This window comes from Engraulis encrasicolus, chromosome 23, assembly GCF_034702125.1.
Source record: "Engraulis encrasicolus isolate BLACKSEA-1 chromosome 23, IST_EnEncr_1.0, whole genome shotgun sequence".
In the NCBI taxonomy this organism is placed as follows: Eukaryota; Metazoa; Chordata; class Actinopteri; order Clupeiformes; family Engraulidae; genus Engraulis; species Engraulis encrasicolus.
In genome coordinates, this window is record NC_085879.1 from 18,804,887 (window position 1) to 18,820,163 (window position 15,277).

The 15,277-nt window shown below is 43.0% G+C and overlaps 1 protein-coding gene across 2 annotated transcripts in view; it reads left to right on the forward strand.

Annotated features, from left to right (window-relative positions):
• The window catches only part of arhgef6 (Rac/Cdc42 guanine nucleotide exchange factor (GEF) 6), a 55,185-nt gene that overhangs the window by 9,723 nt on the left and 30,185 nt on the right, over positions 1–15,277 (forward strand). For both annotated transcript variants that reach the window (XM_063189483.1, XM_063189484.1), the window contains exons 5-7: positions 922–1,006; positions 14,083–14,204; positions 14,734–14,898. In XM_063189483.1, the coding sequence (XP_063045553.1) occupies positions 922–1,006; positions 14,083–14,204; positions 14,734–14,898 (372 nt within the window). The remainder of the gene's footprint in view (positions 1–921; positions 1,007–14,082; positions 14,205–14,733; positions 14,899–15,277) is intronic.

Sequence of the window (15,277 nt, forward strand, 5' to 3'; positions counted from 1 at the left end):
TTTTCTGAAACCTTGTGTTGACTTTGTGCCCAAATCTACAATAGTTCAAGTGCTCTATTGGAAAAACTTGGGATGGAATGGATATGTGTTCCCTTGACTTTAAAACGTGGGGGAAACACTGACCTGTGACGCTACTGTGGTCAAGTGAAGCTTTTTTAAAAAGCTAACCGAAGTAATTAGCGAGGACACTGCCAACTTCAAAGGGTGGTTTGACTTGACGGATGGCGTGTGGACAGTTATGTCATTGTTTTGCGTGTGCTATTCCCAGTTCCTCAGTCCTCACCCACAGCTGTGGCTCACACAGTGGGCCGTGTAGCCCAGTGGCCTAGTGGGGGGAGGAGGAGGCTGCAGGACAGTTGCCAGCCCAGCGCCACAAACTATATTTAAGATGTTTAATTTAAAATCTGAAACCGTATTCCCAAAGAGGAGTGCGTGTGCGTGTGTGTGTGTGTGCGCGCACACATGTTTGCATGTGTCTAGTCTGCAGAAATAGTTTATTTTAGCCAATCCTTCTGATTACTTGGGGGAAACCAAGTGAGGGACTGGGGGATCAGTTGAGGGCAGTCATCTTTTTGTGTTCCGCTTTTGTTAGTGTATCTTTTTGAGGTTTTCTTTGTACTGGTGACCTGTAACGTTTAGACCAATGTGATTTGCTGCCTCTGATTCATCAAAACCAGAATAACCTTCCTTTTTTATGCTGTGCAATTGTTTTGTCATGTCGGTGTAATAGTAGACCAATATTTGTGACTGAATCATAATGACACAATGACAGTTAAGTTGTTGTTGTGCTCTCTCTCTCTCTCTCTCTCTCTCTCTCTCTCTCTCTCTCTCTCTCTCTCTCTCTCTCTCTCTCTCTCTCTCTCTCTCTCTCTCCTCAACCCTTGTAACTCCTCTTTATTTATTATGTATTTCTCCCCACAGGGCTTTGAGCCAGAGGACCTGTACACGGGGGAGAACTTTGGCAAGGTCCTGTCCACACTCCTGGCAGTAAATATCGCCACCCAGGGTAAGATCCCAGCCGTTCAGCTGTCAGGCCTAGCCAGGGTGCGTGTGTGTGTGTGTGTGTGTGTGCGTGTGTGTGAGAGTGTGCGTGTGTGTGAGAGTGAGAGTGTGCGTGTGTGTGAGAGAGTGTGTGTGTGCGTGTAGGATAGTTAGGGTAGGTTCTTCACTACATTCATTAGGCAGCGTGTCCAGGGTTAGTTGGCTTAGAGACACATCACCTCCAGCTCAGTGGGGTGTAAGGAGCTCAAGTTGGTATTTCGTAATGATAACAAAAGTGTCATCATTATCAGACATTGGGTTAGGAGTTGGGTATGGGTTAGTTAGAGCCATCTTCCCTATAATAGTGCATAAACTCTCAATGCTAAACCAAAGCTAAACGATGTTTGTTCCATTGCCCAATCCTAATCCAATCACAGACGGGTTTCTTCTTGAATTTTAAAACCCTGCCACAACCTCCCTTCAAATAGAACGTTGTGGCCCAGCCAGACCAAGTGGAGTGTAGTGGCAATATCAAATCTCAGTGTGAGTGCGTCGGGCGATGCGATGCCCCGTTGTGTTGTGTTTAAATGATTCATGCGTGCCACGAGGGTCCGGTGTCCGTTAGCTCTGCAGGCTGATGATAGACACACTCAGGCTGTCAGAGAGGTCGCGTGGAGCTGCTAAACACCCAGCAAGCATGCACACATGTACACAAGTACATTCTTCCTCTCTCTCTCGCTCTCTCACACACACTCACACTCTCTCTCTCACACACACACACACACACACACACACACACACACACACACACACACACACACACACACAGAGTCGGTCTTGCTCGCTCCCTCTCACTCACACTCACTCAAACACATACACACACACACACACACACACACACACACACACACATTTGTAAACACTTGCGGACGCACATGCAGTCTCTCTCTCTCTCTCTCTCTCTCTCTCTCTCTCTCTCTCTCTCTCTCTCTCGCTCTCTCTCAGTTACACATTCGTTCTTACTCTCTTACACACACATACTCACTCTCACTCTTTCTCTATTACATACACTTTGTCTCTGTCTCTGTCTCTCTCTCTCTCTCTCTCTCTCTGTCTGTGTGTGTGTGTGTCTCTCTCTCTCTCTCTCTCTCTATTTGTCATGCACACACACTCAAATATACTTCCATGCTCTCTCGTGCTCTTTCTCTCACACACACACAGTTTTTCGCTCTCCAGTGGAGGCTGATGGTTGATGGCCACCGCATGCCGCTATCTCTGCAGCTACTTGTCAGGACACGCAGAGCTGAAATATGTAGCTATCAGCAAGAGGCAAAACACTGTGCATATGCCTGTCAGACTTCATTTGGAATGACTTATTTAAGCCATCTCCGTGTTATTTTGTAGTGCAAGGCATTTGCTCAAAGCGCTGTTGTCGTTGTTTGCTTATTTTTACAAGGGTAAAATGTATGACTGATGTAATTTACAATAATTTATTGAAGTCAAAAGAGTTAAGATGTCAGCAACTGGACTTCTCTTTGGAGTTTGAAAGACATGTAGTTTCTTCCGCTAAGATACTTCCTTGGTTCTAATTCTGATGTGGGAATGAGAAGAAGTTTGGTTATTTCTGAGAAGTGGACCCGAAGACTCTTCTTGACTAAGATGATTCAGATGAAGGAGAATCTTCACAGATGTATTTAAGTGTCTCAACAAACCTACGTGCAATTTCGAAGGCCTGTGTCTGATCACACTTCACATAGGGTAGGTATACACTTCATAGATACGATATAAACAGATATTTCTGTTGCAGTCATGCTGTCTATAAAACAGCCATGTGAATTGGTTGACGTGTTCTGTCCTCATATGCGTGCTTTAGCACATTCAGGGCCATTATTCACTGTGAGGATTGCTAACACTTTGACGTAGCCCCAGGGGTAGAGGAGGCGAGAGTGTTCAGAGGGACAAGTCACATGCTGCAGCAGTTGAAGAAACTCCTTGCATGTTTTCACTTGAAAGTTATTTCCCAGAGAGAGCAAGGGAGAGAGAGAGGTAGCAGAGCTGCCATGGCAACTAATGTGTGTGTGTGTGTGTGTGTGTGTGTGTGTGTGTGTGTGTGTGTGTGTGTGTGTGTGTGTGTGTGTGTGTGTGTGTGTGTGTGTGTGTGTGTGTGTGTGTGTGTGTGTGTGTGTGTGTGTGTGTGTGTGTGTGTGTGTGTGAACTAGAGTCCCTTCAGAGTCCTATGATGTCAGTCACATGCCCCTCTGAGAGTCCCCTGAGAGGCAACCACCGTCGTCTATTGTGGTGTTGTGTTGATATATTGCTGTGATGTGGAATATTGACAGTGTGTGTGTGTGTGAGTGAGGGAGAGCGGGCTTCTGTGTGTGTGTGTGGGGGTGTGTGTGTGTGCTCGCATGTGCGCGCTCGTGTGTGTGTGTGTGTTTGCGCACGCACGCGCCTCACTAATCTAACAGCTGTTAGTGTGTGTGTGTTTGTGTTCGTGTTCGTGTGCGTATGTCTGTGTGCGTTGCTGCTCACTTGCCTAATAACAGCTGTGAGCTGCTCTGGAAGTTCAGCACCAGAGCCATGTGCCCACCAGGGCCTGTCCAGGCAGCCTGCTGCTACTGATGGGGAGAGACACACATACTCTACACTAGCCTGCTTGCCCTTTAGCCATCACAAGGCTGGGATTCATCACAGTCGGGGTGGGGAATGTTTACACCCAAATGAAACCCTGGACCTGAACCCCATCATACTCCTTGCTCACTTGATGCAGTGGAAGCTGCGCTACTCCCTACCCTCCCAAACCAGATTTTGAAATGTATTGAGTTAACCTGGGCCCCCGCTCCTGCCGCCTCTGATGCTTTTCTTTTGTGTCAAACTGGCCAACGCTACGTTTACGTCATTGGAATCAGAGGTCAGATTGGTTGCATGTCTGTCCAGTCATCCACAGAGGCATTTGTTGGTCTGGCGTCTGCGAATGTCTAATCCGTGAGAAGTTTGCCAGAGCCGGCTCCGACGGCAAGCTTTGGTGTGCGAGGCATCCAGTCCAAAGTTGCTATATTAAGCAAATTCACTAGTGTGACGGGCATCTGTAGGAGACCAGGAGATGATGACGATGATGTAAGGCACAAAAATAAACATTTTACACAGCGGTGTAAGAGGTTTTAATCAGGTTCTGGACTGCTGTGCCCTTCTTGAAATCCTTCAGCACATTGGATCTCTCGGCATGCAGATTGTTGTTCTTGTCTAGGTATCCTAAAGTGACCCTGTTTTCAAAATGAACTTAACTCCTTGAAGCATTATGCAGAGAAAAACACAGACATGGATAGAGATGGTTTGCTAGCAATATTGTAAACATAGGCTGATTTCATTGCCACAGTCAGCAGGCCTCAGTCTCGTTCACAATTTTTTTTTTGTGATGTGTTTTTCTGAGATGTAAAATTTGTAGGGTAGTTTATCCAATTAGAAGGTGTGCAACAGTAGCACATAATTTTTAAATCTGGGTGATGGATGGATGAATGAGTGGATGACTAAAGGTACTTTGTTAAATTGGACTGTTTTGCTGCAGTGCAGCGCTCAATTCAAAATCACCTGCTAGTATGAGCCAGGTCAGCTTGACGCTTGTCACAGTTATTCGAAGACCCCATGCTGTGTGAGGCTGGCTTACTCACAGCTGGGTTTGCCCCATCAGCATGAAGTGTCTGCTAAACACACACACACACACACACACACACACACACACACACACACTAATACCGTAATAACAATCCCAAGACTGCTGCAGCCTACCCACAAAACCCCCTAAACACACACACACACACACACACACACACACACACACACACACACCCACACGCACACCAGTGTTACACCCCCACCCCAACACACGCACACCAATAGACCCCCACCCCACACACACACACGCACCTTAACAATCATTGCAGCATGCTTGTCCACCTGCCTTTGAACTGGGTCCTGAACACTTTGAAAATGAACACCGTACTGTTGCCTAATAGGATATTATGCTAATCTTGCAACGTCATATGGAGGTGATCAAAACATAACACAAATAGCTCTCTCCACTCCCACTCCCACTGCTAATGCTGCTGCTATTGATAATTATACTGCTACTGCTACCGCCCACTCCATTTAAATGAGATTATGCCATGATGTCAAAGCAGAGTTTCTTCCCTGTCAGTTACAAAACAGATTATTATTATTTGCCATTAATTTGCTGCTGCAGCGAGATTTAATTTGGTGTATGTGCATTTTAATTTTGAGTGAGTATTTTTTAAACACACCTTTTTATACAGTTTCTAATGGACTTTTTGTCGTTCTCATAAGTGTTTTCATCTACTAGTTGGAGCCTATGTTTAATATTTGTCTTTACCCCTGCTGCAGTGAGATTTAGTTTGGGAGTATTACATTTGTATTTTTCAACGAGTTTTCATCTAATGCACGTTTTTCTTCCGATTAGTACATATTATCATCTGCAGTTGTGGCCTAAGTACTCTAAGTGCCATGTGTGTAGAAGCTGGACTTAGGACATAACTGTACATCACTGCATACAACACACCAGAATACATGGAACTAAATTAGAACCACTTCCCGCTTTCTACGCCGCACATTTCTCTATCTCGTTAGCGCTTTGGTTTCAAACCTAGCAGCCACTTGTTGCGACGTTCCGTACTAGCATGTGGTTGGTGGCTATGTGAAAGCCCCATCTCCTGATACAAAGGAAGACCGGTTAAGCGGTTAGGGCGTCAGACTTGTAGCCCTAAGGTTGCCGGTTCAACTCCCAACCCGCCAGGATGGCGGGGGGAGTAATTAACCAGCATTCTTCCCCCATCCTCCTCCATGACTGAGGTACCCTGAGCATGTTACCGTCCTGCTGCACTGCTCCCTTTTGCGCACCATTGGGCGCTGCCCCTTGCACAAGTGAGGCATGAATGCAATTTTGTTTTGTGCAGTGTGCAGGGAACAGTTGCGTGCTCTGGAGTGCTGTGTCACAATGACAATGGAAGTTGGAGTTTCCCCAGTTGGGCTTTCACTTCACTTTCACTTTCACAGTGGATGTGGAAGTGAGATGGGTAGAGAAAAGGCAAGGGGGTGGGCAGCGGAGGTGTTGATCTGGGAGCAGATGATGGGCAGTGTTAGTGGGTAGAGGAGGGTCAGGGATGGGAACAGCAGTGTCTTGGTGACTTGTAATTAGGGGGGTGGGTATTGGCAAATGGTGCATTATTCAATGCACGCGTCACACATTGCGATTCTACAGTATCACGATGCATGGCGGTTGCATGTACTATTGCGATATTTAGCATTCATAAGTCAATTTGTTTTCTTTAAGCATTTTAGCATCTGGGAGAGAGCTACCATTACGACAGAAATATTACCTACTCTCTACTGAACAATATGAACCAGTGGCAAATTCAATGTTATTTTTATGAAATAAAATAATATATAATTGATAGTCATGAGTCTGCCATATTTTTTGAAAATAAGTATCACGATACATTGTCATGAATTGATGCAGTATATCGTGGAAATTGGTATCGCGATGCATAGTCAATCATGACGATTTTTTTGAACACCCCTACTTGTGATGGAGCAGGGGATATTCCGTATTGTTGGCATGTGATTGGGAGCAGGAGGGTGGCACGAGCCTGGCATATCTGAGAGTCGCATGGCACTGCTAGTGGCTCACAAAAACAGGGCCAGGAGGCATCGTCGGCACCCGCTGAGCAAAGATCTGTCAGGGTACTGAGGAAAAACTGGAGAAGCGCACACACACACACACAACGTGTGACTTGTGTTCCTACATAGTCAGTCTCTCTCTCTCTCTCTCTCTCTCTCTCTCTCTCTCTCTCTCTCTCTCTCTCTCTCTCTCTCTCTCTCTCTCTCTCCCATGCACCCAGGTAGTGAAAGGATAAATCGCCCTGGCTTTGGTAAGCATTAGGTACAGAGTGAAGGGCAATCTAAGTAATGAAAGGCGGTCAGGGATTTAGATTCCAGTGCATGATCACTGCATGTTATTTTAGCAGTGCTGTTGCCTTAAATACAATTTTGGGTGCAAAGAATCGTGTAGTGATGTAGTGTTTGGTGAAACTCCACTATGTTTCGACCTGTCAAAAAGTGTACGTCAGACAGCAAAAGAGACACCTGACATTTCCCTTCATGCGTTCAACCATATCCAGCACCCATAACATATTTTTTTGGGATGTACGTGCACTTCCCACTGTTTTGTTTCTTTACTAATGTTGTGATGTTGCCACATTCTTGCTGTATAAAGTGCTGGGGTACGCACTTGGGCCCCATCAGCTCTGAAAATGTGGTAACTAGTAGCATCAAACCAGCAGTCTTTTTTCTGTGCACACACATTTTCTTCATGAAAACTATAATCCCCTAACATCTGTCTATGCTTCTGTGAAGAGCCACATGCAAGGTGCATCGGCGCTGCTTGTCCATTGATATTTGCCGGTTTAAACTCATCACAGCAAGTTGTGAGATGTGTGTGCGTGTGCGTGTGCGCGTGCGTGTGCGCGCATGACTGTGTGCGTGCGCGCGTGTGAGAATTCCCCACAAACCGAGAAATGCTGAAAACGCATGATGCCAGGTGGTTGAATGTGTTTAATGTGGTGTGAACAGTAGAGATGAAGAGAATATCTGCTAGTACACTTGTATCAAGGTGGAAGACACTGCTGAATTCCCCTTGTTGTCATTCACACACTACGACCATAATGAGTTTGGTTACACTTAACTTGACGTCGACGTCATTGTCAATGTCATAACCGTTTCATGGTCATGAAAACTTGACATTGTTACTTCTGTCTGACAGTTATAAAATGCTTGACATTGACCGTAATGTTTGACACAGCAGTACGTTACGACACTGTTATGTCACAAGTATGTCGTCGGCGTGAGTTTAGAGAAGCCGGATATTTTTGGCAGTTTGGAGAATAAAGTGGAATGTCAGCACACTTGCTCTCATTTTTATTTTTCTTCCCAGTGAATGTTTTTGAGCTATGAAGGGTGAATAGCTCAAAAACCTCAAAATTGGAGCAAGTATGCCAACATTCAAGTTTTATTTTCATAGTTGTCTGAGCATTTTGTCCTGTACCTGCAGTTTGGACGTGTGCACCACTACCTCTGTAGCTCAAATGAGAAGCACTCAAATGCTGCTTCCAACCTGTAAGGTAGCCAAAGACAAAGCCAAGTACTTTGTGTTTCTTTAATGTGGCTTTTGCAGAGTTTGTCCAGTTGGGTGATTCTCACGAAGCTAAAAAAAACAATGGCAATGAGGTTTTAATGGTTAAATATGACAGGGATTTTTTTGATAATATACATTACTGTAGAGCAAGACGTGTACTTTCTGGCACACTAGTTCATTTTAAAAAATATTATTTTTATTTTCCACTTTTTTTGCATTTTATAGGCAAATTCTCATTACCGAAATGTGTCCTGACCAAAATTTCTGGTCTTTGAATTAGGGTAAAACATAATAAAAATGTTAAAAATACGTAAATGACACTACAAGAGCGTTGGTCTATGTCCGAAGTTTCATAAAGTGTTCCTTGTTGGCAATTTAAATAATGAACACTAATGAGTATTTCAAGAAAAGATCGTGTCCCCAAGTTTTTCTTCTCATTACCGCAATATATTTCAGAACTACAATTAAAAGCCATCAGAATTTCAATATGAGCTGAAACTACCTACAATTCATCTGTACTAACAGGAGATTCAAGATGGCTACATGATAAGTCAGCCTTATTGTTTGTGCCTGTAAAATGTCACAATGTGTCTCAAAAATATGCAAATACGACAAAAGTGGTTCTCATTACCGAAATTAGTCAATATTTCAAAATGAAAAAGATTTTTTCAATTTAAACTTGCTTGGTAATAGGGTATTCCTTTTCAGAATTCAACAATGGTCATGAATTAGCTATTTCATAATTACTCAAGTTACAGTTAGCATTATTGTGCTGAGCCATCTCATTACCGCAATACACATTCTCATTACCGCAATGTTTTAAGTACCTTTCGGTAATGAGGATTGTCAATTTCGGTAATGAGACTCTATGGTGATTTACATTTAGAATATATTTTCTTGACATATATGTATTTCGCTTTTTATTTATTTACATTTTTAAACATGCAACTGCAACCTTAAATACAAATTATATTTTTGCAGTAAAAATATTGTCACTATGTCACTTAATTATAGTTAAAGCACTTAATGAAAGTGTTGAGTGAAATTGCCTCCATTTCAGGTTGAAATATCCAATTGTATTGAATCGGTACTGATATACAATATTGTAAGTAAACAAAGCAAAAGTAAATGCCTAACATATGCAATAGCTCCTTCATCTAATGGGGGTTGTCTGTAAAAGTGATCATCTCCCTATACATTACATAGGCTAAATTGAGTGGTCCTACAGGTATTATTCATAGACCATTTTTCTGTTCTCATCCTTTCTGGCTAATGTTGTGGTGACATTTACATTTTGTCCCACCCTTGGAAGAACAATAATCGACTATGGGCCAGAAACCCTGTTGTGAGAGTTCATTGAGAGTAGCAAGGCACAACTTAATTCTTGCTCATATGCCAACCCATGAATCAATATTCTGGCTGGTTCCACCCTCGAAATGTCGTCTTTTGATGCAAAAAAATAATCAAACTGCCTAGCGATGTCACCCAATGCAAAGGCAATTGTTAACAACGAAGCCAGCACGAAGCTGGCTTGGCATTTGAAATAGCAGTGAATAGGCCTTTTTAGCGAATTCAGTGAGAAGTAGTTTTTAGAATATTTCAATCAAAACTAGTTTGAAGAATCATTTGGAGGAATGCTCTAGTTGCCTTTACACTTTCCCAAATGAGAAACTGCTCATGCATGTTGTTTTCAGCCTTTAGCAAGGTTTCATCCCCCATACTCCGATCCATTAGCCATGCTCAAACACCCATGTACCCATCTTTTAGTCATGCTGTGGGTTCTTGATGTCCTGGGTAAGTGGAAAGGCAACTGGATCAAAACAGCCTCAAAATGCACTTCGCACTGATTTACCTGAAAATGCCCATTCACAGCAATTCAATATTCCAAATAGGGGTCGATTGATACAGGTTTTTTAATGGCTGATGCGATACCGATTTTTTTTCTATCACCCTTGGCCGATACCCGATTTCTGATACCCGATATTTGGGGCCGATATGGGTTAAAAAAAAAGGTTAAAAAATGACAAATATTCCAGGTCTCAAGTTAAAAATGAACATTCCTTTAACATTATCAAATTGAGGTAGAACTTGTAACTTTTAAACACCCACTCTAACAATCAAGTAATGAAAAAATAAAGCGTCTTGGTGCTTTTACAAAAAACCCGAATGACATAAAATAATAAATACTGCGTATCGGCCAAAACCACACGCGTATCGGCCGATACGATACACTTAAAATGTGCAAATATCGGCCCAATATATATATCGGTCTATTCTTAATTCCAAGTCTATTGTGCCACCCTTTGACAAGTATCAAACATGCTAGAAAATGGCCAGGAAGTTAAGGAAGTGCAAAGGAACAATACTGCAAGAGAAGAGCAGGATTTTGCAACGTTTTAATTTTGTGTTTCATGCACCCTGTACTAATTATGGGCATGTCTGATATTGTCCTGAAAACCAACTTTTTTTCTTTTTCAAAAATGTGAGTGAAGTGAAAGCCCACTAGGGAAACTACAACTCCCATTGCCATTGTGATCCAGCACTCCACATCACACATGAACACTGCACACAACAGAATGGCATTTATGCCCCATCCCCAATAGCGCCCTAACGGGAGCAGTACCATGCTCAGGGTACCTCAGTCATGGAGGAGGATGGGGGAGATCACTGGTTAATTACTCCCTCCACCAACCTGGCGGGTCGGGAATCGGGAGTCTGATGCCCTAACCCATGACCGCCATTGATGTGCAATATGCAACTAAAGCAGTTAGTGGTGTTCAGTGATATTTCATAACACATAACGTTCATAGTGAATTTTGGCTTTGGTCCGGACGGTGTTATGGGGATACTGTACCGAAAATGTACCGACCAGTGACCCTAAAACCAAGGTGTACCGAACCCGCATACCACACAAGCTACTCTAGTCATTTCCTGTTCCTTCTACTACCTACTTCCTAGTTGCCGCATGCGCCCAGTCAGAAAAAAAAGTTCAGTGTACGACCTCGCACTGCGACATGATTTTCCTTCTCATGACAGATTTAGATTTTTAGTCCACTATAGATGTTTGGCTGGAGAGATCAGTGGTGAGTTGTGATGTCATATTCAGGGTGGGGATGAGTAGTGGGATGTATGCGCTTCATTGGGGTCATCCGGTGGCTACCCTCCGGTGTTTTGATGTTGGACTAACTATAACTTCAGAGTGCACCCCTTGGCCTTCACCCCTTACACTGTGATGTTACTTTGGTGCCCAGGAGGGGCCTCGCCTCTTCACCTACTGCAGGGGTGGGGAACCTTTTTCATTCGAGGGGCCTCTTCAAATTCATCTGAGGACCGTAAAAGTTCTCAGAGAGCCGTATTGAGAACACAAACCATGATATGCCCCTGCACTTTAGACCTTTGAAGGTAGCCATCTTTAAAATAGGCACCACTTTCCCTAGGTCCCCTGAATATAACTTAATTGTTTTGCAAATGTAATTTCTAAGATTTTTTTTTTACAAAATATGTCATATTTCACGTGAAGCTGCATAACATTACATTTATATGGGGGGCCTGATTAAATGGCCTCAAGGGCCACAAATGGTCCTTGAGACAGGTTCCCCACCCCTGACCTATGGTCTTTTCTGGTCTTTGGCTGGGTTAAGTCTTGAATCCCAATATCCTTCAGTAGCTTAATGAATGGTTTTTATATAGAATATATTTATCATCTTATTAGGTGTCATTTGATTAGTTCTGCCCTGGAGGCTCTGTCGTTGTGCTAATAATAATAACAAATCACATCATTTACCAATATTTGGCTTTAGTTCAATTTATTTCTCCTTATTCTCATTACCGAAAACGTATTCTCATTACCGAAACATATCCCTCATTACCGAAATGAGCACTTAATTGTAAAAAAAAGTACTAAAGGAAAACTGTATTCATATATATTTTTTATGAACACAGTACCTTTCATGTTTCTTTCACTTCAGCATATTTCTGGACCGAAATTGTAGGTTTTCACTGATGTATTCTAAAATTAAAGAGGAAAACAAATGATCCTATTGCGGTAATGAGGTAAAATGGTAAAATTCTTAAACTACAATAATAAGAAAAAAACTTTTTTGAGTTTTTTATGTAGCCCCTAGTACAACTATCAATATTCAATGAACAAAACTGCAAGAACAATTTAGTTTCCTAATACATTTCATGAAAGAAAAACATTGCGGTAATGAGCATTTTAGCAGACATGGACTTATAAAACGTAAAAAAAATGTGTTTTAAATAGTTGTCAGGTAAGTTGATATTATTGTGCTTAGTAACTGTACACTTTGATGTAACTGATTAAAAAAGAAATTCAATCAAAAAAGCATTTTGAAAAAATGGTTGTCAAAACAGCTTTGTTGCGCGTTTCGTGAGAATCACCCAGTTGAGTCCTTAAGCTTAGTTCAGTTTTTACATTTCCAGATAAATGGAGCGGAGAATCAGGTGTTGTGTAGTTTAAGATTCCCATGAGAAGAACATGCCTAGACCCCAAGCCAGCCAGTCAGTCAGTCAGTCAGCCAGCCAGTCAGTCAAAGTGCAGTGGTCACTTCAGAAAGGCCGCAATTTCATTAGTGTCAGCCAGCCAGCAGGTGCTTTGACATGCAGCTTGTTTGACCACAGATGACAGTGACGTACTGTATTTTGGAGAGGGGTTATTATGGGTGGGTGGATGGGGGTGGGATGGTATGTGGTTTCAGAGGAGCTGAGGCAAAGCGGCATGAACATCTGTGCTAACTTTCCCCAGGAGGACAGCTGGCAAGTAATGGCTTGTGTAGGGAGGTTTGAAAAAAAAGGAAAACGCAAACTCGCTGAACTGAAAGCTGACTTGTACAGCACTCCGCTCTCTTGTATTCAGACATCACACTAACTGTCCTTTGCTCTCATTTTTATTTTTGTCAAGCACAACGCTTCTTTATGTTAAGAAACTTGTCTTACCTCATCATTCCTTCCTGTGAATTATGAGTGCATGTGCATCGTGAGTGCATGGGCAAATGAGAAAATTGCAATTGTTAGTAGAAGCTTGAGACCATCATGAGAGTTTGTGATGCGGACACGGTTCAGCAGCAACCAAATATGAACTTTTCCCTCATCAAAAGTGTTCATGTCATGGTCTACTTCAATGTTTCTCAACCTTTTTTTAGGCAAGGCACCCTTTCAATTCGTGAAAAATTTCAAGGCACCCTAAACCAACAAGACGAAACATCGCATCGCATCCGATGCCACAAAAGCTTAGAAAAGTAGCACATTTGGAGACGTCACACGACCTACGTTCGAAGTTGCAGCTGACTGGGGCGACCTATATTTACTTTATTGTGCATAAATGGCAGATGAAAGATTCCACTGACTAGCATTAACTTACCAATTTAGACAAATATGTATTATATTACATAATTTATTTATCAGCCACGTTTCCGTGGCACCCCTGAGGGGGGCCCGAGGCACCCCAGGGTGCCCCGGCACCCCTATTGAGAATCACTGGTCTACTTAACCTCCTCAGGTACTTCGATGGTTTTTGCTGCATTTGGTCTAAGGGGTTTGAAGGTTCTTTTTCCCCCTCATCCTTGTGATTATCATTTTGCTCCCCTTTAGATTGAGACTCTGAGAGGTCATGTATCCAGCTTGGTGTCAGACTTCTAGTTTGATGATGGTGGGAGTCCCTATGTTGTGCACTTAATTAAAGGAAGAAAACAATCGCATCTGTGCTGCGGTGTCTTCTCTCCAGTTAAGATTATCTGTCTGTCTCCCGTCGATGCACCAGATGACAAAACGGAAGCGCGTGGAACTCTACCACCTTGCAGTTCTTTTTTCTGTCCTTCTCATGTCCCCATCATCATCATCCTCATGCTTATCCAGATTACTCTTTTTGTCCTCCACAGATCGGGGCTCGGAGAGGTCATGTCCGCAGCCTAGCGCCTCATCCTCAGGCCAATTCCCGTCTGCTAGCTCACAGTCCACCTCCAGGTCCAGATCGCTCCGAAGACAGTCCAAGCCAGTAGTGGTGAGACACAAGTTTATTATGTTATGGTACAATAGAACAAGACCACATAACCAGCACAAAACCGTTTAACTTCTTTTTTTAAACTGCAAGACTTCACAAGCTCTTTCAAAACGAATTATACTGTGCATGCAAGACACTCAATTCAAGTTGATGATCTTCTAGAACTCTACATTAAGACCACACCAGCACAAAACAGTTTTTACTTATTATTACTTCAAAAAAAAACCTCAATTGTACTGTGCATTCAAAGCAAAGCCAGCAGTAGTGAAAACACATTTTAAGATTGATGTTTGGAAGTGTAGAAAACACTAGAACAACAACTCATTATATGACATCTTAACATGATATTCTTTTACCTGGTAAAACAGGAAATTCCAGACACTCCAACTTGACGATGCATTATAAAACCACTGTCACCATGGGACAGTATTGTGTCATGGCATGATGTGGCAACGCCCAGCACACAGTTTGCTCAGATTATTTTCCTATTTCAAATGTTTGTGTGTCTGTGTGTTCCATGATGATGCAGGAGATGTCGGAGAATGGGGGCAGTGGCGGTGGTGGGGGTGGCACTAGTGCTACCAGCGGAGGAGGGGGAGGAAATGTAGCCGGCCAGCTGGTGGTGAAGGCTCGCTTCAACTTCAAGCAGAACAACGAGGACGAGCTGTCCTTCAACAAGGGAGAAATCATCCAGGTGACCTTGAGCAATGCTTCTGTTTCTTATGACTGTGAGCCAAATGAGGACTCTATTCTATTAGATAATTTACCTCTTAGCTTAACCTTAATCCTGAACCAGCTTTGTTGTATAGGTCCCATGTCTGGTTGTTGCTGTGACCTTGAACTCCATGTTTTGTTGTTACTGTGACCTTGAACTCTGTGTCTGTTACTGTGACCGTGAGGTCTGTCTCTGTTTCTTTTTATAACCTTGGGTTCCATGTCTGTTTGTTTGTTATTATGACCTTGAGATCCACAGTCTGTTATTGTACTACTGTTAATGTTCCTGTAGCTGGGGAGCGCTGTGGCGCAGCGCACACTAAGCCCCCCCACATTTGGGCTTCCATGGCCCTGGGGAC